Source organism: Lepidochelys kempii, chromosome 9, assembly GCF_965140285.1.
Source record: "Lepidochelys kempii isolate rLepKem1 chromosome 9, rLepKem1.hap1, whole genome shotgun sequence".
NCBI classification, from domain to species: domain Eukaryota; kingdom Metazoa; phylum Chordata; order Testudines; family Cheloniidae; genus Lepidochelys; species Lepidochelys kempii.
Window position 1 is genome coordinate 3,039,664 of NC_136388.1, and position 22,439 is coordinate 3,062,102.

Consider the following 22,439-nt stretch of genomic DNA (forward strand, 5'->3'; position numbering starts at 1 on the left):
TACACAAAGGCGGGAGCTGTCGAACAGCTGCACATCCCACTGTTTTCAGGCATCTCACATCTTCCGTACATGGTGTCTCCATTGCCTATTGCTGGTAGGGTTGCCCATTTTGGTTGGATGTATTCCTGGAGGTTTCATCACATGACATAATCTTTAATTCCTGGAGACTCCAGGACAATCCTGGAGAGTTGGGAACATCTACTTGCTTATGAAGGAGGCGCACATTCTGGCGTTATTGTTTCCCTTGCAGTTGCATCCGGAGGGGGTCGGCCCTGCGTCAGGGAGACACAGCTGCTCCCCTGAATAGTTTACATGTCCCACAAGCACTTTTCACACACCTCCACACCAGCGGCGGATCTGTCTGGTCTCTCTGTTCTTCCCTTGTCCCAGAGCTGAATGTCATGCCCTTAGAACAGTGTGGGACACCCTCTGCTGATCCCCTCTGCCTAACTCTCTGTCGGCAGCCTCGGGTCTGTCACTACACTTGGCCAATGGCCAAACCCTCGAGTTATATTTATCTATAACACGCACTTTATCTCCATGTCCCAGGAGGCACATATACATGTTAAGGACAACACATGATTGCTGCCTGCTATCTAAGAAGGAAAAGTTCATCCCCCCACAGAGAACCCCAAGTCACCTCTCCAGAAAAGAGGGCCTCGCCCTAGGGCTCAAAAAGCCAAATGACTCTGGCTCTGATGGACCATCTAGGGAAGCATCTTCCAGCCCTGGTGGCCCTTCCCTAAGAACCCCCTGCCACCAGCTCCTTATATCTAGGGCCTGTAGAGAGCTTGGTAAGTTTATGAATCAGATTCTATGGCAGGGCTGCCTGAAGTACCAGGGGACTGGAGTCGATGACCCAGGAGGCCCCTTTCAGTCCTGTTATGGTCTTATCCTGAGCACTGATGGGCTCAGCTCTGTGGATGCATGTGGTTTTCTTGGGTAGTCAGGATCCAAGACAGCTTAACACCCTGACCGCACCCAGAAGCAAATAGGAAGATACCGGGGTTTTGGTTGAAGTGTCCTGCATTTTTCATCAGCTGGAGCTCCCAAATTGCTGTCAGGAGTAGCCCTGAGTAGGGGCAATGCAATAATCCAGCCTAGAAGTCATGGAGGCCTGGGTTACTGAGCCAAGCTCTGGAGCGGAGAGAAAGCTCCGGATGAATTTGGTTTAAGGAACGTCTTGAGGTTCATCAGCCAATGGTAAAAGGAGGCAGAATTTTTGTCACTGATGTCACTTGAATACTATGGCATAAGGAAATAGTAAGCCTGGGTGAACCTGGTTCCACCACGGCTCTGAAAAGTTGCCTTAAGACCAGGAGTTTAATTGGCACTCGGCGTATAAAAAATTCAGGGAATGCTTTTTTTTCTGAAGCCCGTTACATGTCTTCCTTGCCAGCGTGTTCGGGAGGTACAGATGTGAGAAGGTGACTACGCAGGGCTTCTGCAGAGGAAAATCTTTGCTTGAGAATATGTGCTGTCAGATGTCCCCGCCAGAATCTAGAGTAGCTTGGGCATGCTTAGTTCTGTATCTCCTTCCATTTTATTGACTCCCCTGACCACAGTCACAAAAGCCCAGATTAAAGCAACATTTGCAGAGCTGCAGATGAAAGAGGCCACAGGTGGCAAGTACTTCACAAACATTACTTGCTTCCTTGGACTTTGTGAGATAGGTCAGGGAACATTGTACAGAGAGATGCACTGAGGGTCAGGCAGGTAATAAGAGCTTCCTCAAGGTCTCACAGCAAATTGCAGACTGACCAGGAAATAAACCTCAGGATTCTGCAGAATCGGCTGCCTCCCATGCTAGGAAATGAATTCCTCCTCCAATTCGGGGCTGAGCTGGGTCTTTGAGGCACTAGCCTATGTTGCAAGAGGGTGCAGATGTGTAATGCTTTTCTGGGAGCTCCCAGGAGTTCAGGCCACTGCCAGATTCCTTAAGAAGAGGCTTATTCCCGCCAACTCAACACCGGAGCAGAAGGCTGGGGACAAGGCCGTAGCCCTGCCTCATCTCTGTGCTCCCCGATGCCAAGGGCTGTCTGGGGCTGATGATACAAAGGGGACAAAGATTCCACTTAAGCCCACCACCCTGCAGGGGGGAGGATGGCTGTGCAAGGAGCTCTCCACTTTGCATCCATCCATCCAAGATGCATCCACAGTACAGCTCATAGGAATTATCAGGGAGTGATTGTTTTGAGGGAGAGATTCCACCCTGCGCTTGAGGTTTTGTCTCAGTTTAAAGAGCCGCACACTGAAAACACCAGCCCTGGAAAAATCCTCGGAAGAGTAAATACCTTGCAGCGCAGCTCAGTGTTCTCTCCCTGCTCCTCAGTGGCAGGCCCTTTCCGCTCTGATTGGAACCCGAGTGTTATACTTTGTGTTTTCAGAAACTCCCAATTTAAATTAATCAGGTACATGAAAACACTCGGGCTGGTGGGGGATGCTCAGGAACCCAGCTGGGAGCCGGGATGTGATCTCCAGCTTTCATCTCCTCTCACTTTTAGTGCTGTTGCTCAGTGACTCTCAATTTGAAAAATGTTGGCTTAGCAGAAATGGGCTTGTCACCTGTCCGAAGAGCCAATCTCCGACTTTCCGAGTCTCTCAAGCCTCTTCGCTGGACATGGCGAAAAGCTTCATCACTAATACAGCAGCAGCATTTAAAATGCATAGAAGGATTCTGTCAGGGAATCACCAAGGTCAGGGAAGATTGGAGGACAGTCTCTGTTGTTCCTCTTGCAGGGGAGCTGGTATTTAACAATTACATTTGTATTCAAACATTCCACAACCCAGCAGGGAGACGTGCTGTAAGCTTCAGCCAGCCACAACCTGTTCTGCCCCTGCAGTCCGGAGTCTAGCGTCTCGCCTTCCAAGAAGGAGGAAGACCTTTGGTCTCTTCAGCCACGTCTGCATCCACCTCCTTGCCTTGCCAGCAACGGAGGATGGAATATACTTGAAGCTCATGATGATAAAGTCAAATTCAGAGACAGTGAATAGGGTCATCCAGAGTAGCTGGCCTAGATTTACAAATATCCATGGTCTTTTCAGCTATGGCATCCTTAACGAATGTGTTCAGTCTTGGGAGATACTGGGCCCCATTCTCCTCTTACTTCCACGAGTGCAAGCCAGGAGTCAAAACTCATCCGAGAGGAGAATCAGGCCCATCCATTCTGTATTCTAGAGCAGAGGTTCCCAAACTTTTCTTATTGTGTACCCCCTTCCAGTCCTACCAGCTCCCCGCATACCCCATGCTTCTCAGCACTGATACTTTGTGTGTTCTTCTTAACACTACCTGTCTTGAGCCATCGGTCCATATTTCACGGTTACATCCAGACAGAGCTATAGTACGATCTATACAATGGAAAAAACCCCTAAGTTCTGAGCTCAGTTAAACCGGACAGTTGCTGGGCAACTGAACCCGCGCTGTTCGCTGATCGGAGGTGAGGGCTCTGTGTATCTGTGTTCTCATTGGTACATCTTGAAGTAAATTAACTACTGTATTTTTATATAACAAATTCCCCCAGAGTTTTAAAGCTTCATCTGAGTAGCCTATATGGAAATGCAATAAATAAATTAATTAACTAATACACTCCTCCATTACCCTCCAGAGATGTCTCACATACCCCCACAGGAATCCCTGTCCTATAGGCACTAGGAGCCATGTTCACAAAGGTTAAATCCTCTCAGATCCACCTGATAGCCCTTGGCTTTGAGGTTCCGGTCTCTCTACAGGAGTGTGAATTTTGCCCAAATAAACCCTAAACTGCACACACTCAATAACCTGCCTGTAGGGAGTTCATTGTCTCCCCAGAATTGTGTTGTAAGCAGAGGGGCGCTGTAGGAGAATGCGCTTGGTATTGGATATTTCCTGTCTGCTTCTCTAGTGCTGAACTTCCAAGGCCACTGACCAATGTTTAACTCGAGCTGCCCTTTATGGTTTGGCAGGACCAAGTGTCCTGCTACAGCTGCTGCTTCCGTCACTGAGCCTCTGCTCCACCCTGGATCCTTCCCAGATTGTGTCTGCCAGGCCCCACTTTTCCTCTCCACTGTTACTCGCTGTACATTCCTCCTAGCCACAAGGATCGATGTGGGAATCCTCTTTCCACTTTCCAACATGGCAAACCCTGCCTCCGCTTCTGCTGAGCCTCTCCTGGTTCTAGACCAGCATGGTTGCACTGCAGAAGATGGCAGGGTAGGATGGAGGGGCTGCAGGGGGAATGGAAATACAAGAATTATTTGAATTAGATGTGTAACATATTCTTAAATACGGGGGAGAGGGGGTCTACATATGACAAGAGAAAATGTCTCAGTCATCTCATCTCTTGGACATCCAGCCAGTTCCTTGCCATTTGGTTGTGGTTGTTGCTCTGCATTAGGTCAAAGTAAGAATACGATGCTCCCAGTATCCAGATGGAGGAGAATGGGAGAGCAGTTGCTCAGGAACAGAGAGGTTCTCTTCACATTTGGTTTGTGCAGGTGCCAGGGATTAGCTCATATTTCTTCATTCAGCAAAATCAGACAGGTTATCTGGTTTTTTCAAAGGGCGGTGAGTAGGGAGGGCTGTATTTAAACGGCTGATCGCCTTTTCCGTGTGGAAGTTATGCAACCTGCATTCCATTCCTGCCGCAGCAAGTGCTGTGAGTACATCCCATTATGATGGTGCCGATACTCCAGAGCAAAACGGACAAGCAGGCGCAAATGGGTTCGGCTCCCCTTGTAATAAGAATATCGATCGCCTCACTTCAGTGTTGGCAGTAGCTGCAATGCTAGTTTGTTCCCAGCTCGTATGTCTGAACTTCTGAGCATAGTCGCTTCAGACTGGAGAGCATCGCACGCCAGAGCAGATTCTTCTTAAACATTGGCACGTGCGTGGATCTGAGGCTGTGCTGGTCAGATTTCAGAGTAGAGAAGCCAGTTGCAGATAACAGCACAGAACTTGCAGGAGGGTATCTGGGGGTGACTGGGAGGCTCCTTACATATAGGCTTGGTTCTTCAGCCCATTCAGAGACTGATCCCAGACTCATTTCCTAACCTCACATCATTAATGCTTAAGAGCTGCTGCTGCTGGTTGCGTGTGAGTGTGTGTGGGAGGGAGGGGGGCTGGAGTTGTTACAGCCCAAATTACAGTGTAGCAGCTTATGCCATCAGTTCTGGAGGTTCCTGGTTCGCTCCCCGGTGTGTCCCCCAAAGGGGTGGCAGTCACACACACAGCAATATACGACCGCAGTATAGGGTAGGAAGTAGACATGCAGAAAATTACTGCATGAAACTGGAAAAGGAGGACTTGTGGCACCTTAGAGACTAACCAATTTATTTGATTTATTTGATTTCTCCCATATGGAGCTTGGCGCTTTCCAGCGGAGTGGGGTTCTCTGGGCTGCCAGGTGGAAAGTGACCTTGGTTCTGTTGTTTGCTCACTTTATCATGACTGTAGAGTTCTCCCACTGGAGAATGGCATGTCCCCTTTTCATCTTGGCTCTAAATCCCTGTCCTTGTACGACTTTCTGCATGCCACTTCCCCTTGAAAGCTCGTCTCTCTCACCAACAGAAGTCCAATAAAAGATATGACCTCCCCACCTAGTCTTTCTAAGATCCTGGGACCGACCCCGCTACAGCAACACTGCATACTTCCCCCTCGGTGAGATAAGAGAGGTAACCACGGGGAGACAGAAAAATAAGTCATTTTTATGCTCAATTAAATTGGAACCCAAAGAGGTTTAATTTCGAAGTGTTTTTTAAAACAACTGCACAATGCGACCTATATCTCAGAAACCTAGGGTAGTCGCCGACTTTCTGGGCCATTGATTTTGTATAAAATGATGACTCGGGTAGAGATATAATGTTTAGCATTTCGCAGGATGGAAACGTTGCTACCGTGGAATAATAAGGGTCTTCATGTCCTTTAAAGATGAGAAGTAGAGAAGAAAGGATCAGAAGTGGGGCAAATAATCATTGTTATTTGAATGGTGGGGAAGCAGATGGCATGATGCTACATTGCCCAAATTATGAGCTCGCCAGGTTCAGAGTCATTCAGAAATAGATCCCAGTGCCCAGGAATCAGCATCCGGAGGCATCCGAGCAGAAAGGTACCTTAGTCCCCTGTGACCAATATTAAGCTGTATAAAGAGGACTTTCATTGCGGGTCACTCCCAAAGGGGGTATTTTCAGATCTGACAAGCCCCAAATCTCCTTCCTTTCCTAGCTGCCCCCCAAATACACAGGGTGTGGTGAGAGCATTTCTCCAAAAAATCCAGTCAGTGCCCTTGTGATGTGTGAATACAGATGCATCTTCCCCAGTAGTGCAAGTGGAATCCATTTCTTACTGGTATGGGTGGGGGTGGGGGCCGCAGGGGAGCATGTGCCCTCCTCACATGATCCTCCGTGTGACTCCGCCAGGCCCGGGGCCGCCACGCTCTCCCCATCCCCATCCCATGATCCACCCCCTTACCTGGGGGAGGTGGGGCTCTGTCCTCCTCTGGCTGCGCCAGAGACTTCGGAACCACAGCAGCGAAAGGACCAGAACGTGGGGCCACTGGCCGGCCACGCCTGCAGCTCCTCCGGTGGGGCTGTACTGCTCCCAGCCCTTCCACGCAGGGTCTCCTCCGTCTGTCCAGAGGCAGCCCCGCCAGAGGACAGGGCTGGTGGGCGAGGCTGGGGGCAGTACAGCGGCTGCGCTGGAGGAGCTGCCGATGTGGGGCTGCCTGGTGGCCCCACATTCTGCTCCTCCTATGTCTTTCCTGTATGCCGTGCCAGCTATAAATATCTTCCTGGCGGACCAGACCAGACCGCCCTACTTGCACTGCTGATCTTCCCCTCCACACACTGGGCCCCTGGAGTTGTGAAGCTGCCAGCCACGACTCCAGTGCTCTTTCTCTCTGGTCACTAGTGACAAGAGATTCAAAAGTGCTCTGTGCATTGGAGGTCCAGTTGAATACACTTTTGAAAATGGTGCCATAGAGGTCTGTGTCCACCTGTCTACTTGCTTCCACGACTGGGATTTTCCAGGGCTTTTTTCTTAAGGAAAATCCCCAGCGCTTTGACTAGCCAGTCCTGACTTAAGATCGGGAACAACTTGCTGGCATGGACAACAACTGGACACGGACAATAAGTTTGCTCCCCAGTTTTTCAATCAGTCTCCTTTCATTGTTTTTTCCCTCTCAGTTAGAATTGGGGTATATTCTTAACTAGCAATAATCAGTGTATTTGTGTTCTGGTAACCCCCACAATATGCTTGGCACTTTGCACCATGGAGACTCAACCTGTCCCTTAGCCCCCCTGAAATGCAGTTCCGACGGGTGTGAAACATGACAGCAGTTCCACGGCATGCTGCGGCACTATGGAGCCGTTAGGACAGTAAGTAGAGAGGAAAGTCTTGTTATTATTGTTACAAAACATGTTTCAGTAGGGCCTAGAGGCGGACCAGGTCAGGGTCCCATTACCTGGACACATTTTACATAGCAGAATGGAATGACACAGATTGAGAGCTTGGCCATCTCCCGTCTGCCTATGGCTGTTGACTGATCAGTGTCTTCTGTAGTTGTAAACCACCCATACAGTGAGTCTCCCAAGAGAAGTGGTGGAAACTATTCCAGGGACTATTCATCTGAAAAGAGAGGTGCTGGAGAAACTGTGAGCCACTTCCAGCTCTTTCTTGGCTTTGGCTTGCTAGGCGACTCGTGCTGGAATGCCGTGGCAAGAACGACAGCGTGCTTCATTCCTTTGCCTGCAGAGACCCCAGCCTACTGCTTGGAGCACATGGTGTTCAGAAGCTTGCCCCATTGATTAACGGATGGCAGATCAGGCTCTGACAAGCTCCAGTGAGGAAGAACGTTGTAGGCTCTCTGGCACATACGAATGCGCATGCCGCAGACTCAAAAAGCTTTTTGTCTCTGAGAAGCCGCTGCCGCTGAAAACAGAGAATTCATTTCAGCATTTGTTGTACTTGTCACCACTTAACAATCTCATGTTATCTCCCAAAGCATTGGATTATACGGCTAGATCCGGAATGTAAGGCAGGAGCCAGGTTAGCGGCGTGGTTCTATGATTCCTGGCAAATGATACCCGGGGCTGGCATGGTTTTTTGCGGTGGTCACTTACATGGATGGACGTCTTCAAACGCAGTTTGCTGAAGTGGCCAAGAGTGAAATTGTAGCTAATTAGTCAATTGTGTATCTTCCTAATTACATTCTGTCAGAATGTAACTCGGTTATAGTGGTAATTAGATGGATCACGGTCAGCCACAGGGCTTGGGCCGGCCACAAATGGGAAAAAAGCTCAGTGCTATCAGTGCAGAAAATCACTGTGGGACACGTGGTTTGGTCTGGGGCACATGTAAGGTTCCCTAGCACACTTAACGTGGTTCTGTTTCAAACAGCACCATATTAAAGTGAACCCAAAGGGTCTCCATGGACCAATTAATGTGCAACACGTTAGTGTGCTTTAGAAATCACACCCCCGTAGAGCATATTACCTCACCGTGCAGGCAAACCCTAAGTAATTCCTGTATCAAACCCATAACTTCTGTTTGACTTACAGCATGTTTTTATCTTGATTTAAAGACTGCAGTAAGATGCTCACAGTTACATGGTCCTCTCTTTCTTCAAACACCAAGAAATACTCTTTACAGAAGGATTCTAGTTTTTTACTCTCCTTCCCTAGTAATGAGGGTGATAGCTTCAATGTTAACAGGAACAATCATAAACCACCATTCGTTCCGCTAAAGAAATACAGCCTGACTTGCTTAGAAATTCTTAGTGGGTCCTGCTGACTTCTCTTGGTGCCCTGGACAGGCTCAAATCAGGATTCAGCATCCTACCCTCAGGATGTGGTAGTGATCCAGAGGTATTAGAAGATCACTTCTGCTATTAAACGTTATGGATAATTAGGAGGGATTGTGATGTCGTGAGCAAATGGGTTTCTGTTCTTGCTGTTTTATTTCGATTGTGGACGAGCAGAAACGAGAGCAGGCAGCAACACAAACCTTCTCTGGAGACATGCCTCCCTTTGCATGTGTTTGGTTTTGCTTGCATTTCCATGCCCATACGGCCCTGACAGGGAAGCATGATCCACTCCCGGCTTGTCTCCAAACAACGTTCTGAGATTCAAATAGACTCAGCAGCTGACCGTTTGTTAAATAAAGCTGTTTCTTGTGGTTCATGTTGGTACATGTCATGGGGGTGAATGTTTCTAAATTCATGGTGACCGTGGTGCTTCTCAGACTGCAAACGACTAAACTGCACTATGATGGCCGAGAGGTAACGTGACTGCGCCTAATCTCAATTAACCCCAGTGTAAATCAAGAGTAACTCTAATGTAAAAACTATGTGAGATGAGAATTGGGCCTGAGCTGTACATAGACCCAAGCTGCAAACTTTTGATCCGGATCCATATTTTTCCAGCATGTTTGGATCCTGAATCTTACTTGGGGCCCAACTGGCGTATACACCTCACCACAGATCCCTTTGGGTTAGAAAATGAGGATTTTGCTGCATTTAAGTTAACAGGAGCCATACATGTGCACCTGACAACATAGTTTGGCCTTCAGATGTCTGCTCAATCACATGATCTGTATCATCTATATTTCAAGACCACTATAAGAAGGTTCAATATTTCAGAAACATCCCATGTCAGCTCTGTTACAGTCTGGTCCCATGAGTGAACTAGCTCACATACCTGGGTAAACTAAAATCAAATAGAAGGCACACACACAACATTTGATTGTACGGCAAGTATCTTCTAATGAAAGAGGGCAGGTTTATGTACTACGTGGTACATGCTGCAATAAATAGATTCCAATAGGACTGCGGTTCTCAAACTGTGGGTCATGACCCCATGGGGTTGGGTAGTAATTTTTGTTGTCAGAAGGGAGGCATGGTGCCATTAAGTTTGAGAACTGCTGCAATAGGAGGAATCAGTCCTTAACTTTGGATTCCTTTGCTTGATGTATTTTGGGTCACATCATTTAAAGATACTTGCCCATAGTTTTCTGAATATCAGTAATGCAGGAATGCTTGACTGTGCATCATGACAAGTAGAGTTACTATGTTATTTTACTCTATCTCCAGAGTGACTATTTTATCTTGTATTGGAAATTGCAGTCATTAGTTAACCTCTGGTCAGGATCAGATGCCAAAGCTAATCTGAATTCTCTGGGAAGGTGTGCAATAGAGTGAAAAATCCCAACATTGCCACTATTGCAAAATGCTTTGATTCACCCAGCAGGTTCCATCTGCCTGCTTCCTGACAAGCCGAGACCCAGCCAGCATGGGTCGTTTGATGTCATACACTAGAACTGTCTGAGATGTGCTGCAGGAAGATGTGGGTCTATGCAATATGCCCTTGTGTATATTCGGTGTCCATGTGTGCTAAGTCACGGGGAAATTGTGCTGTAAGCAGGGAAGGCTAAGGCAGTTTCACATCACGTACACATCGAAGCTAATAATGAATAGAGTCAAGCCTGCAGCCTTAGGCTGTGGGTTTTGTCAGGTCTCACAAACTAAGCAGGGTCAGGCGTGATCATACTTGGATGGGGAACCCTCAGAGAAAAAGCAGCTGCCCACTAACGTGGAGATAGAAATCCCCAGAAGCAACCCAAAGGAACGAGGACGTCTCTGCTATTCCAGAAAACCACATTCTCCCCCGCTAAAGACATCTGCCACTGGGGAGGAGCCGTTCATCACATTAAATATCTGATCTTTCCTCAGCACACAGTTCTCATACAGGGGTTGTTCGTATGCAGTAAGAACTCCAGAAAATCCCAATACGGGATTCCATTTGAAACTCTGGGTCCAGACCGTCTTGCTCAGGGTCACACAGCAAGTCCGGGATAGAGCCAGGAACTAAACCCAACTCTTTTAAGTGCCTGAACCACAAGACCCCATTGGCCATGAAGGTCTCTGCACCCTGTGGCATAGATACTGACTGGTTTTACTTTGGCCTTCCGATTGGCTATCCAGTCTGCATTTTAATTTAGAAAGTACAGAATTAAACCAGCCTTTCCTTTCTCTCCTGTTGGATGCTGCAGCAGCTGTGCAGAGAAGCACGCCAAAGGGAGGGGAAAAACCCAAAGCCTGTCGGCTGTCAGGCTTTGTAACATTTCTTTTTTGCTTCTAAGACCTTGGCTGTCCAATACAAGCACCACCTGGCCTTGCCTGATGCTTTGGACCGAAAGGCCTGCAGCTAACTGGTCAGCTGTGGCCAGTCTGTCAGTGAGTTGTCAAAACATTAATGATCTAGGACCGTGTATTTCAGGATGAAAGTTTTAGCAGCAAGGAAATTGGATATCCAGCCCTGGCCATGACAGCTTTGAAATTGGGATTAAGGCAAGGGCGATCTTTTCAGCACTAGAAGAGATAGAGAGTGTGTCAGTGATGGTTTGTCTCCACTAAACCCTACAGTTTGAATTTAAGAGTCAAAGCAAAGCGGCTATCTCAGTACAACAGACGCTTATGGCTGTAATAGGCCTCTTGAGCTCCTGGGCAGGTACTGTTCTCTTCTGCCCAGGTGACATGTTGCTTCAAAAGTTAGACTACGCCGAAAACTGTGTGCGAGTCCTCACCCTCCTTCTTGCCAGCTCGATGTGACTGTATCTCCGGAAGCAAAGACGAACACATGTTGTCTACATGCTATTCCTACCTCTCGTTGGGCACGGATGGTGCCCATCATGATATTTTGGGGGCTAGCCTAATTTCATTGGGGTGTCCCTCTGACCTGTGCGCGGTGTTTGTGGGAGAGGAAGGAACTGAAATCACTTTCAGGGCCAGTGAAACGTTGTCACGCTGTGTGACAGCATGGCCAGGATAGGGTTGTAACAGCTGAATAAGTCAGAGTGTTGCCACTGTGTTCAGCGAGAAGTGGATCAGGGCCTTCTTGAGGGATGTCTTACACAGCGGTCACAACGGTAAATCCATCTCCTGGAGAGTTAGAACGCCCTCTGAGTTATCAGTGTAAACTTACAACTACATTTAAGGGGGGAAGCGTAGCCTTGTGACTAAGAGGCTAGTCTAAGATGCTGGAGGTCTGGGTTCAGTGCGCACCTCTGCCACAGTCTTAGGCAAGTCACTTCATTTCTCTGTGCTCAGATTTCCTGCCTGTAAAATAGGGAAATGAGCAGTCCCTTTGTCCCTCCACTGTGACAGCCGGCCTGTTTATAATGCACATTCTTTGGGGCCGGGACCATCTCTTTCTATGTGTACATCCAGCACCCTGTGCAATGGGGCCTGAATCTCAGTTGCAGCCTCTAGGGCAATACAGCAATGTCAATACTATTGTGAATGCCAGGTTCTATGAACGTTATTTATTGATATCTATATGGGAGCAGTGCCAAGAAGTCCCAGGCTGGGTCGGTGGCCCCCTGTGCTTAGCACTGAACAGACTAGGAAGTCCCTGACCCACAGAGATTACAAAATAAAATAATTTGCTCTCACCTCATTTTTAGGGTTTCTGCATGATTACATTTCCTCGGTGTCCGTTGCAGGCTGGGAGGTAAGGTTCTGTTTCCCCTGATTTAAGAATCTCCATTTTAACTGTCACACAACTGCATCTTGTTTTCCCCTCCTGCCGCAGCCTGGTAATCAATGGCTCTGAGTGCAGAGAGGAGTTTCCGGCTAGTCCTTCAGAGTAAGAGCTGTTTATAGCATCGTTACCTATTTCAGACACTTGGTCAGATAACCAGAATGCAGCAGAGGCAAGGGATGTGTTGGGATTCTCAGATAAGGAATTGAAAACCAGAATCTGTGCTGGAATCTGCCCATGCCCAAATGATCATTGAAGCGGTTGTGGTGGTTGCATTGTTAGATTTCTCATTTCCTGAGAGGCAATTGCTTTCTTAAAGCATAGCATTGAATTCTGTAGGGAAGTTAAGTTAGAATGAGACCAGAGCTCCAGTTCTTAATGTCTTCCAACCGCCTAGAGGGATTAAAATCTGGACTTTTATTTGAATCCTAAGTTTATGTTGCATAAAGGGGACAAACCAGCCCCTTAAATCCAAACATACTCTGAGTTTTGGGGCTCTCGGAGACAAAATCTGGACCTGATCCTGGATCTTAATTTTGGGCCATCTTTAGTGGGAAAGGAAGCAAAGGATCAAATATTTCATTTGCAAACTCTCTAGGTTAGTGTGTTTGCCGCCAGATTGCTGGCTATGCTGTCAGCTCAGAACTAATGCCATACGTAAAGCCACTCTGCTGTCAGTCTCAAATCCCACAGTCTGTTAGCTCCCCGGGCCTGTTCACCCGCCTTTAACTTACCGCTGTGTGCGTGCGTGTGCGTGCCTGGGTGCGTGCACGAACAGCCATTGCTGGCCATGGAAGCATGGAAGTGAGCAGTTCGGCTGCAGGAGAGGAGTTAAAGCATGCAGCCTTTGTGTCTGCTTTTGTTAAACTGGAGGCTACGTGAGTGTCAGGATTGTAATATGTACAGCCCCCCTGAGGTCAGCGCTGATCAGGCAGGTTTGGGCTCTTTTTCTTCGTCAAGCAATTTAAAAAATGCACATGATGACAGTATTAGTGACAATGGTCAGGTCAGAAGTTAGAAGCAAGATCCATTAGTAAGATGCTCTGGTATCGAGAGATCCTGGCTCCTGAAAACTCAGATGAGTTCTTGGAGAAGAGGAAGGTGATCAGGAACAGTCAACATGGATTCACCAATGGCAAGTCATGCCTGACCAATCTGATCGCCTTCTGTGATGAGACAACTGGCTCTGTGGATATGGGGAAAGCGGTGGATGTGATATATCTTGACTTTAGCAAAGCTTTTGATGTGCTCTCCCACAGTATTCTTGCCAGCAAGTTAAAGAAGTATGGATTGGATGAATGGACGATAAGGTGGATAGAAAGCTGGCTAGATCGTCAGGCTCAATGGGTAGTGATCAATGGCTCCATGTCTAGTTGGCAGCCGGTATCAAACGGAGTGCCCCAGGGGTCGGTCCAGGGGCTGGTTTTGTTCAACATCTTTATTAATGATCTGGATGATAGGATGGATTGCACCCTCAGCAAGTTCACAGATTTCACTAAGCTGGGGGGAGAGGTAGATAAGCTGGAGGATAGGAATAGGGTCCAGAGTGACCAAGACAAATTGGATGATTGGGCCAAAATAAATCTGATGCAGTTCAACAAGGACAACTGCAGAGTCCTGCACTTAGGACGGAAGAATCCCATGCACCGCTACAGGCTGGGGACCGACTGGCTAAGCAGCAGTTCTGTAGAAAAAGACCTGGGAATTACAGTGGACGAGAAGCTGGATATGAGTCAGCAGTGTGCCCTCGTTGCCAAGAAGGCCAATGGCATATTGGGCTGTATTAGTAGGAGCGTTGTCAGCAGATTGAGGGAAATGATTATTCCCCTCTGTTTGGCACTGTGAGGCCACATCTGGGCCCCCCACTACAGAAAGGATGTGGACAAATTCGAGAGAGTCCAGCGGAGGGCAACGGAAATGATCAGGGGGCTGGGGAACATAATTTTTGAGGAGAGGCTGAGGAAACTGGGCTTGTTTAGTCTGCAGAAGAGAAGAGTGAGGGGGATTTGATAGCAGCCTTCAACTACCTGAAGGGGGGTTCCAAAGAGGATGGAGCTCGGCTGTTCTCAGTGGTGGCAGATGACAGAACAAGGAGCAATGGTCTCAAATTGCAGTGTGGGAGGTCTCGGTTGGATATTAGGAAACATTATTTCACTAGGAGGGTGGTGAAGCACTGGAATGGGTTCCCTAGGGACGTGGTGGAATCTCCTTCCTTAGAGGGTTTTAAGGTCAGGCTTGACAAAGCCCTGGCTGGGATGATTTAGTTGGGGTTGGTCCTGCTTTGAGCAGGGGGTTGGACTAGATGATCTCCTGAGGTCTCTTCCAACCCTCATCTTCTATGATTCTATGATTCTTGCCCAGGCGTGGAGTCCTATGGAAGTCAGTGGGAGTGGTCAAGTCATTGAAGTCAGTGGGGGTACTTGTCTGGCATAATTCTCCATGGGACTACCCCAGTTTTCCTGAGTGGGATTACTCATGTGAGCAAGACCTACTTGCATGAGTAAAGATCCATTTCCCTTCATCAGGGTATGCAGGACCAAACCGTAAATTACCCATCCTTTTGGGTCGGAACCAAGTCTGTATTCTATCCATAGAGCACCGCACATTATGATGACGTTAAATTATATTAATGCTATCTATGTACTCAACCTGGTCAACATTTAGCATGGCTTTCCTGGAAGTCAGTGGGAGACTTGACATGGTCTGTAACTGGAGAAAAATCCCTGTGAAATAAAGACCGTCCTGCAAATCCATCCTTTCTTTTTGGGTGGAGAAGTGTTTATGGAAACATGGCAAAGGTGTTTCCATAATGTCTAGTGCCACCTCCGTAAGCTCAGCAAAATGCAGCTCTTATGCAGCTCTTAAAATGAAGATGTTTACTAGGATTCCTAGCCGTTACTTCAGATGAATACACGTGGGAAAGACTCAGTATTTAACAAAAGTATAAAACATGTGAACTACATTCTGAGCTGGTATAAATCGTCCTCCTGCCACTGACTGCAGTGCAGCTTTGCTGATTGACACCCGCTGAGGATCTGGCCCAAGTCTTGTTCCATAAGTAAAGAGAAGCCCATAAATACTCTGAACAAAGCAAAAACATTATTCCAGCATTAAATTATTGAGCTATTTCAGTGCACATAATTCAGATCCCTCCCTAAACAAAGCCATATATTACTCGCAGAATGGCTGCGTTCTTTTACTGATGCTAATTTCAGCGACTGATTTCACGAAGCCATTTGTTTCTCCTTTCCATGTACATCGCAGGGAGAACTTTATTACAAAAAGATCTCTCTCTATTCGGTGATTTCAGAAATATTGGGAACGGGAGCTTGATCCTGAGAGGTTCTGATCATCTGGGGCTGGATCCAACAGCCAGCAAAATCCATGGAAAGACACCCATTGTTGTGAGTGGGCATTGCATTGGGCACCCTGCTGTTGTTCCTGCTACTGTGAGTGGCATTGCGGCTGGCTCTGCACCGGCCAGGATTAGGCCCAAACGGAGAGCCTCTGCAGCTAAGCCATCAGTGAATGTGTCCGCTCCAAGTGCATTACTGATGAATGAAGGGAAGGAAAAGGAAGAGCAATTTAGCAAAACTCCGTAAGAGGCCTCCTGCCCCAGACTTCAGTTCAGGTGAACACAGCATGCCAAATACCAGTCCTGACTGCCTCCTGCGAAGCCCGGAGAGTCAAGGGCACTCGGGGCCTTGCAGGGTCGGGGGTAACGCTGCATTTGTGCTGTAAGCAGCAGCCCCCGCTGTCCGACGTTGTGGCACTGTTATGCCGGCGCTGTTGGGGTGTGACACCTGCTTCGCCCTGCCATTATGCTCTCCATGCGGAAGGATCGCTCAGTGGTTAGACTGCAGCCGCTCAGTCCCACAGCGCTTCCCTTCTGTGATCGTGTCGAAGCACAAGGGGTTGTGGAGCCTTCCCAGAAGCTGCTTCCCAGCGGTTCCGGAGCTGCCATGCCTAGGGCTGAGTCCCTCTGCAGTCCCCGTGCAGCCCAGCCGCGCTGCTCATTCACAGAGCGTTATAGTCATTTCTCCGGGGGCAATGTCATCGCTTCCCAGGCAGGTGGCAGTTAACCGAAATGTAGCTAATCCCTGAGAGAGTGCAAGCAGCCCAGACAGATTCCTGTGTTGTTTTCGCTGAGTGTGCATGCCTCAATGGACTAGAGATCGAGCCGTCTCCCTAGTCTAATCTTCCACAAGCATCTGGGTGGCCCTGCAGATAGGCATTTTTCAAAGGAAATAGAGTTAGCACAAACCAGATCAAAATTTATTTTTTAAATGGCAAATCTACTCGCTCTTCTTTAGTGGAGTTTGCAGTTCTCCTAGGGCAGAGGTTCTCAAACTGGGGGGAGCGGAATGTGTTCTGGGGGGGAGGTGAGGGAAGCTTTAGGGAAGAAAACACACTGCCCCCATTTTACCCACAGCAATGAATTACTAGCAAGCTGATTCCTCCAAAAGTATCAGGTCCTCCGATGGCGCTGGGCATCTGACTTTAAATAACGCTGGGCATTTTGACAGATTTCTGTTAAGCTTGCATAGTATTACACAAAGTCGTTGCCATCTGTACGTTAACCCGTTTGCTACAACGCCGTGTGCACTTTTAATTTTAAGCATGGATCACAATCGCAGTTTTGCTTTTGCTCTTATTACCGTGGATCGTTGGCAGGGAAAAGAAAACCTCAAGTGAAAAACAAAGAAGCCGAAACTGATTCGAGTGCAGCACCGCCCCCATGTATATCCGTATATGTAGTTGTGTGGTGGGGGGTCGGGCCCCCTAAACTACTCCAGATACCAGAAGGAGAGGCGATCAAATAAGTTGGAGGACCACCGTCCTAGGGGAATTGGACTGTGATACAGAACTTTGCACTCGTAGGTCTCAGGTTCTAATCCCGCCCAAGTGGGCTGAGACCAGAAAATCAGTCGTAGAGCTAGTCAGACAGCGCGAAATATTTTTCATGGGAAAACTTCATAAATTTCAATTTAAAAAAAATTCCTTGAACTGTTTTTGGTTTTATTATCGAAATCACAAGCTGCAAAGAATTCAGGTTTTGCAAATGGTTTTCAGTAAGAAAATTTCACTGTTCAAAAACCAAAAACATTTCACCAAACTTTTTTTGACTGTTTGTGTCCTTCCCCCTCCCCCAAAAAATCTGCAAAATTTCACCCCCTTAAAATCTTTTTGCAAAAATATTTATTTTTCTTGAAAAGCTGGTTTTTGTCCCCAGAAATGGTTCAACAAACTCTATTTTTTGTTAACCAGGTGTAATCTTTAAGATGTGCTGACGGTTCGGGGGCCAGTGTGAATGGGTTGTGGGAGTCCGTGGAGTCACGGCAGGGAATGAATTCGTGAATAAAAAACACCCCAAGAGTCAGAAGACGAAAGCTGAACCCTCCCTCCTGGACTCGTCCCCACCTTGCTCCATGTATTGTTGTTGTCACCTGAACATAAGGGATGTAAGCCGCTGACTCAGGAGTGTTTACTTCCCATTTTGAAGCGGTGTAAATGGCTGTACCGAATGCAAGAATAAAACTGACGGCTGTTGGGATGGAACCTGGGACCTCTGAGGCTTCGTGTAGGAGCTTCTACTGTAGGGGGGGGCAAACTACAGCCCGGGGGCCACATCTGGCCCTTCAGACATTTTAATCTGGCCCTCAAGCTCCTGCCGGGAGCGGGCTCTGGGGAGCAGGCTCCAGGGCTTGCCCCACTCCATGTGTGTCGTTCTCTGCATGGCTCCCAGAACAGCAGCATGTCCCCCCTCCAGCTCCTACACATAGGGGCAGCCAGGGGGCTCTGCACGCTGCCCCTGCCCCGAACGAGACTCTGGCATGCTAACTAGTTATGCGACCCCCGAGCATGCTCAAATAAATTTGTTAGTCTCTAAGGTGCCACAAGTACTCCTTTTCTTTTTGTGAATACAGACTAACACGGCTGTTACTCTGTAGCCTATTAGTGTGAAACCATTTAAGTACATCTGCGGTTATTCCCTTTCTTTGCAGCTCTAGTCAGACTGAGATAAGTGAAACAACAGTTCCTTGCTTGAGTTAATATAATTAACTTTGCCAGTAAAGCTGGTAGAGGATCTGCTGGTATTATCTTAATAGCCTTCCCCTGCTTTGTAGCACTCAAGAGTATTAGTAAAATTAGCAGCTAAAAGTAATACACATCATAGACTACTCCCAGAGTTGAGATGAAATAACCCGCCTGTGTCAAGTTTGTTAGGACATCTATTGAACAAGTAGGGTGGACAGCTTCAATCACCTCTTATCAGCATCCTCAAAGACATCAGCTAATGGCCCCACCAGAAACATTATGCCATAACATAAATGTGCTTTTCAAACACTCAAGGGTGTGACATTTACCACCACCACCAAGCAGAAGAAACTGATTATCTGTCTGTCTGTCCCTGACAGGACACGCTGCCATGCTTGGAAAAGTGACTTAAATCCCATTTGTTGTTACATGTGGTAGTGACAGGGGGATACCAAAAACACTCTCTACATTTTATGATCACTTTCCGTTCCTCCCAGAGGAGTCTTTGATATCAGTTGCACCTGGAGTTATTCCAGATTTAGGTGTTTAGTCATACGTGTGAGTGACTTCAGACTCTGGTCCCACACGTGGTCAATAACTGGAAAAGTAACTGTAAAAATGGACCCTTTCCCCCAACATATCTACATCCTTTGCATCTTCAAGTCAGATTTGCTCACTGAGCAGCCTAAAGCAAAGGGTTGTGTTCTTACCCTTGCAGAGCCAGTGCCTTTTGGGGAGATGAGCTGGATGTTGGACTGCCTTATTTACTGTCAACAAAGGCATCAGCTAAATTCCAGGTGCAGAATCTTTATTGCTAGTGACAACCTCTGAGGTAGAAAGAGCCCAGCTGATTTCAAGATCCCAGGATGCGCTGGCAGAAGTGGCAGATGGAGTGAAACCTCTTTGTTTTTTAACAGAAACTGAGCCCATTTTGTAAGGAATCAGAGAAAGAGAATAAATATGGAATTCCATGTTGCGATTCCTGCAGGGTTATTTGGCTGCCTTACAACCTTCCTTTACATTTTTTAAATGTTTTACTTTTAGAGGAGAACGGTTTATTTTATCAGCATGTGAATGCAAGGGACAAATCCACTCTGATTTAGGTTATAAGTTCCTTAGGGCCAGGGCCATTTCTGTTCTATGTTTGTACTGTACTTAGCACCATGAGGCCCTGACCTCCCGTAGCTACCACAATAGAAATAAATAATAATAATAATTGCATTATCTAAATACAACCTATCTATTTGATCTCTGGTATTGCTAAGAGTCTGGCCCCTTGATGTCTAAGCATTGCTGACTACAAACCGAGCCATAAGCCTATAAAGGGAGAGGAGCCCTGTATCCCAATTTTTAGATGGTGAAACTGAGGCACGCAGTGGGGAAATGACTTGCCCAATGTCACGTAGCAAATGATTTCTCCAAGGTGACATCTGGACTAAACCCTGGTACCCTCACTCCCAGTCTAACTGTGAGACCACAAAGATTGAGGCAGACCATGACAGGAGTTTCAGGGGATAATAATGCTTCCCCGCCGTGGTAAGGGACTTTGAGATCTTAGGGGGGTGAGCACTGGGGAAGTAGAATGTCTCTCTTCTTTGTTAGTGTGTGTGGCCCAGCCCTCAACTCTCACAGATCTCAGAGCACAGACCAGGACACTGCGGAGTTGAGGGGAAAAGCACCAGTGTAAGAGGCCTGTGTCTCCACCCCACATAAGCTGTGTACTCCAAGACGGGACAATGGCTGGGTGTTTGTGACTGCCCCTCACGGCAGTGACTGCAGAGAACCGATATCGGGAGATCGCCTGGAACACTGATAACTGGCAAACTGCCTCGTATACCTTTCTAAAGGACTGGGAAAGGCCATTGCGTCCCCTCCTCTCACCCTCAGAAATGCTGATTTTCAAGGAAACCAGAGAGATGCCATCGGACATGGCCAAACAACCCATTCATTTGGGTTGTTTTTTTTGGGTTTCAGTCTGGGCAGTGCTAATGATTGGTGTCGACTTCACTGCATACAGCCAGGAACTGGACATTTTCTCCTGCACTTTATCTTCTCTGGCTTCAAGGCTGACGGCCCATGCAGGTCTGTTGCACATCGGATTTATTGCCATACCAGCAATAGTTTATATAACCCCCCCAAAACACTTGGGGATCAGTGCTATAACCCGGAGTGGTACTGAAAGCTCAAAAGGCTCCCATTGAACTGTGGTGTGTAGAGGGCATGTTGGCAGCGTAGCTTGCGGGTTTGGAGGGGCTGTCGCAGGAGCAGGGATCGAATGCTGTCTCTTCCTGGTCATTTTCACTTCTTGGTCAGGAATGAGCCCAGCCCTGTTGAAATTGGGCTCGTGGTTACACTTTAAAACAAATTTTCATCTACCTGTTTTTTTTTCTTATTCAAACGTTTCCAGGCTTTGTGCCCTCACCTCCTTATTGCCCCACTTTTTAATAGATAAAATGCAATTTGTGGCTTAAACCCCCATCTCTTATCATCCCTTGCACACCTTCCCTTCACAGCTGCCTTTTGCCAGAAGGTGGACTCTGCATTTGTTTAATGAGATCGCTGTTTCTGCTGCTGGCAACCACACGCTCGCAGACCTTGTTGGGGAGGCCAGGCAGGGGCTGTGCCCCAGAAAAGGCAACCACAACAGGAGAGGAGTGACGGAGCCATGCTGCTGCGGCCCCCCCTTTTACACGGCAGTTATCAAACACACTGTAGATTGTTCCTACAGAAACACCCAGCCATAGGGCTTCTAAAATTCTCCGTCCCTTCACACTCCATGGCTGCTTGCACACGCTGATCCAGGCTTGGATGTGCAATGGCCCATATCTGTGCACGCTAGCCCATATCTGAGCACTTTTAAAGCACATCCACTGCAAGCTCTCTTGACAGCATAGGGGTTTGGTTTACAATCAACCAGAAAGCCTTCCATTTTAGGAGATTAGAGCTACATATTCTTGCTCTCCCTATATTATTGCTCTCTCTGTATATTTCTCTCTCTCACTAAACTGACTGTAATAACAGAGAACATTGATGATCTCCCAGTGATGCCTGGTTTAAGTGATTAGTGATTAATTCCTTCCATTGCTTTGTGTTCTCTCTCTCTCCCTGCAGGATATTTTCACACCAGAGTGCAAATTTAAGGAATCGGTCTTTGAAAACTACTACGTTATTTATTCTTCCACACTGTACCGGCAGCAGGAGTCTGGACGAGCCTGGTTCCTGGGGCTCAATAAAGAAGGTCAAATTATGAAGGGGAACCGGGTGAAAAAAACCAAACCCTCGTCACATTTTGTACCCAAACCCATTGAAGGTATGGACAGTTCCCACTCCCTCTCCCCTGGGGCAGATGTGAGCCCCCAGGGGGTAATGGGTAGAAGGGAGGTAGACTGTACTATGGTTCAGCAGAGTGGAGTGGGGACTATACCCTACAGCAGGGACAGTGGTGTAAGAGCTTCAGATTTGAAACACGCTGCACCATCGATATCAGAGCCTGGCTAGCTGCCTTTGCTGTGAGCTCCGCAGCGCGTCCCAAACCGTAAGCCAGCAGGTTGGGTTACTAGAGAACGAGCTGTAAAACCTAACCAAACGGGGGGTACGGGCTGAGTAAAGAGCATAGTACAGGGATGGTCAAGCCTTTTACCTAGGTCATAAATTCAAATACAACCTTTGTCTGAAACGGCCACAATGTGTTGCCATCTCTGATAGCTCCTTGGAAGCCTTTGTCAAGAGTCTGGGGGAATCTCAGTCCAATTCCGAGTCACCAGCTGTCCACCTTGCAGAATGTGTCTCTGGCGAGAGAGCCGGGACATAGACAATGAACTACCCACCCTCCCCTGGAGGCTGTCCTGACACCCCAGGGGCAAGGCATGTGATCAGGCCAGCACATGGGC

At 47.7% G+C, this 22,439-nt stretch overlaps 1 protein-coding gene across 3 annotated transcripts in view; it reads left to right on the top strand.

Annotated features, from left to right (window-relative positions):
* FGF12 (fibroblast growth factor 12) overlaps window positions 1–22,439 on the top strand; it is a 281,693-nt gene that overhangs the window by 250,319 nt on the left and 8,935 nt on the right. For all 3 annotated transcript variants that reach the window (XM_073359018.2, XM_073359017.2, XM_073359016.2), the window contains exon 4: window positions 21,661–21,859. In XM_073359018.2, coding sequence (XP_073215119.1) covers window positions 21,661–21,859 — 199 coding nt within the window. The remainder of the gene's footprint in view (window positions 1–21,660; window positions 21,860–22,439) is intronic.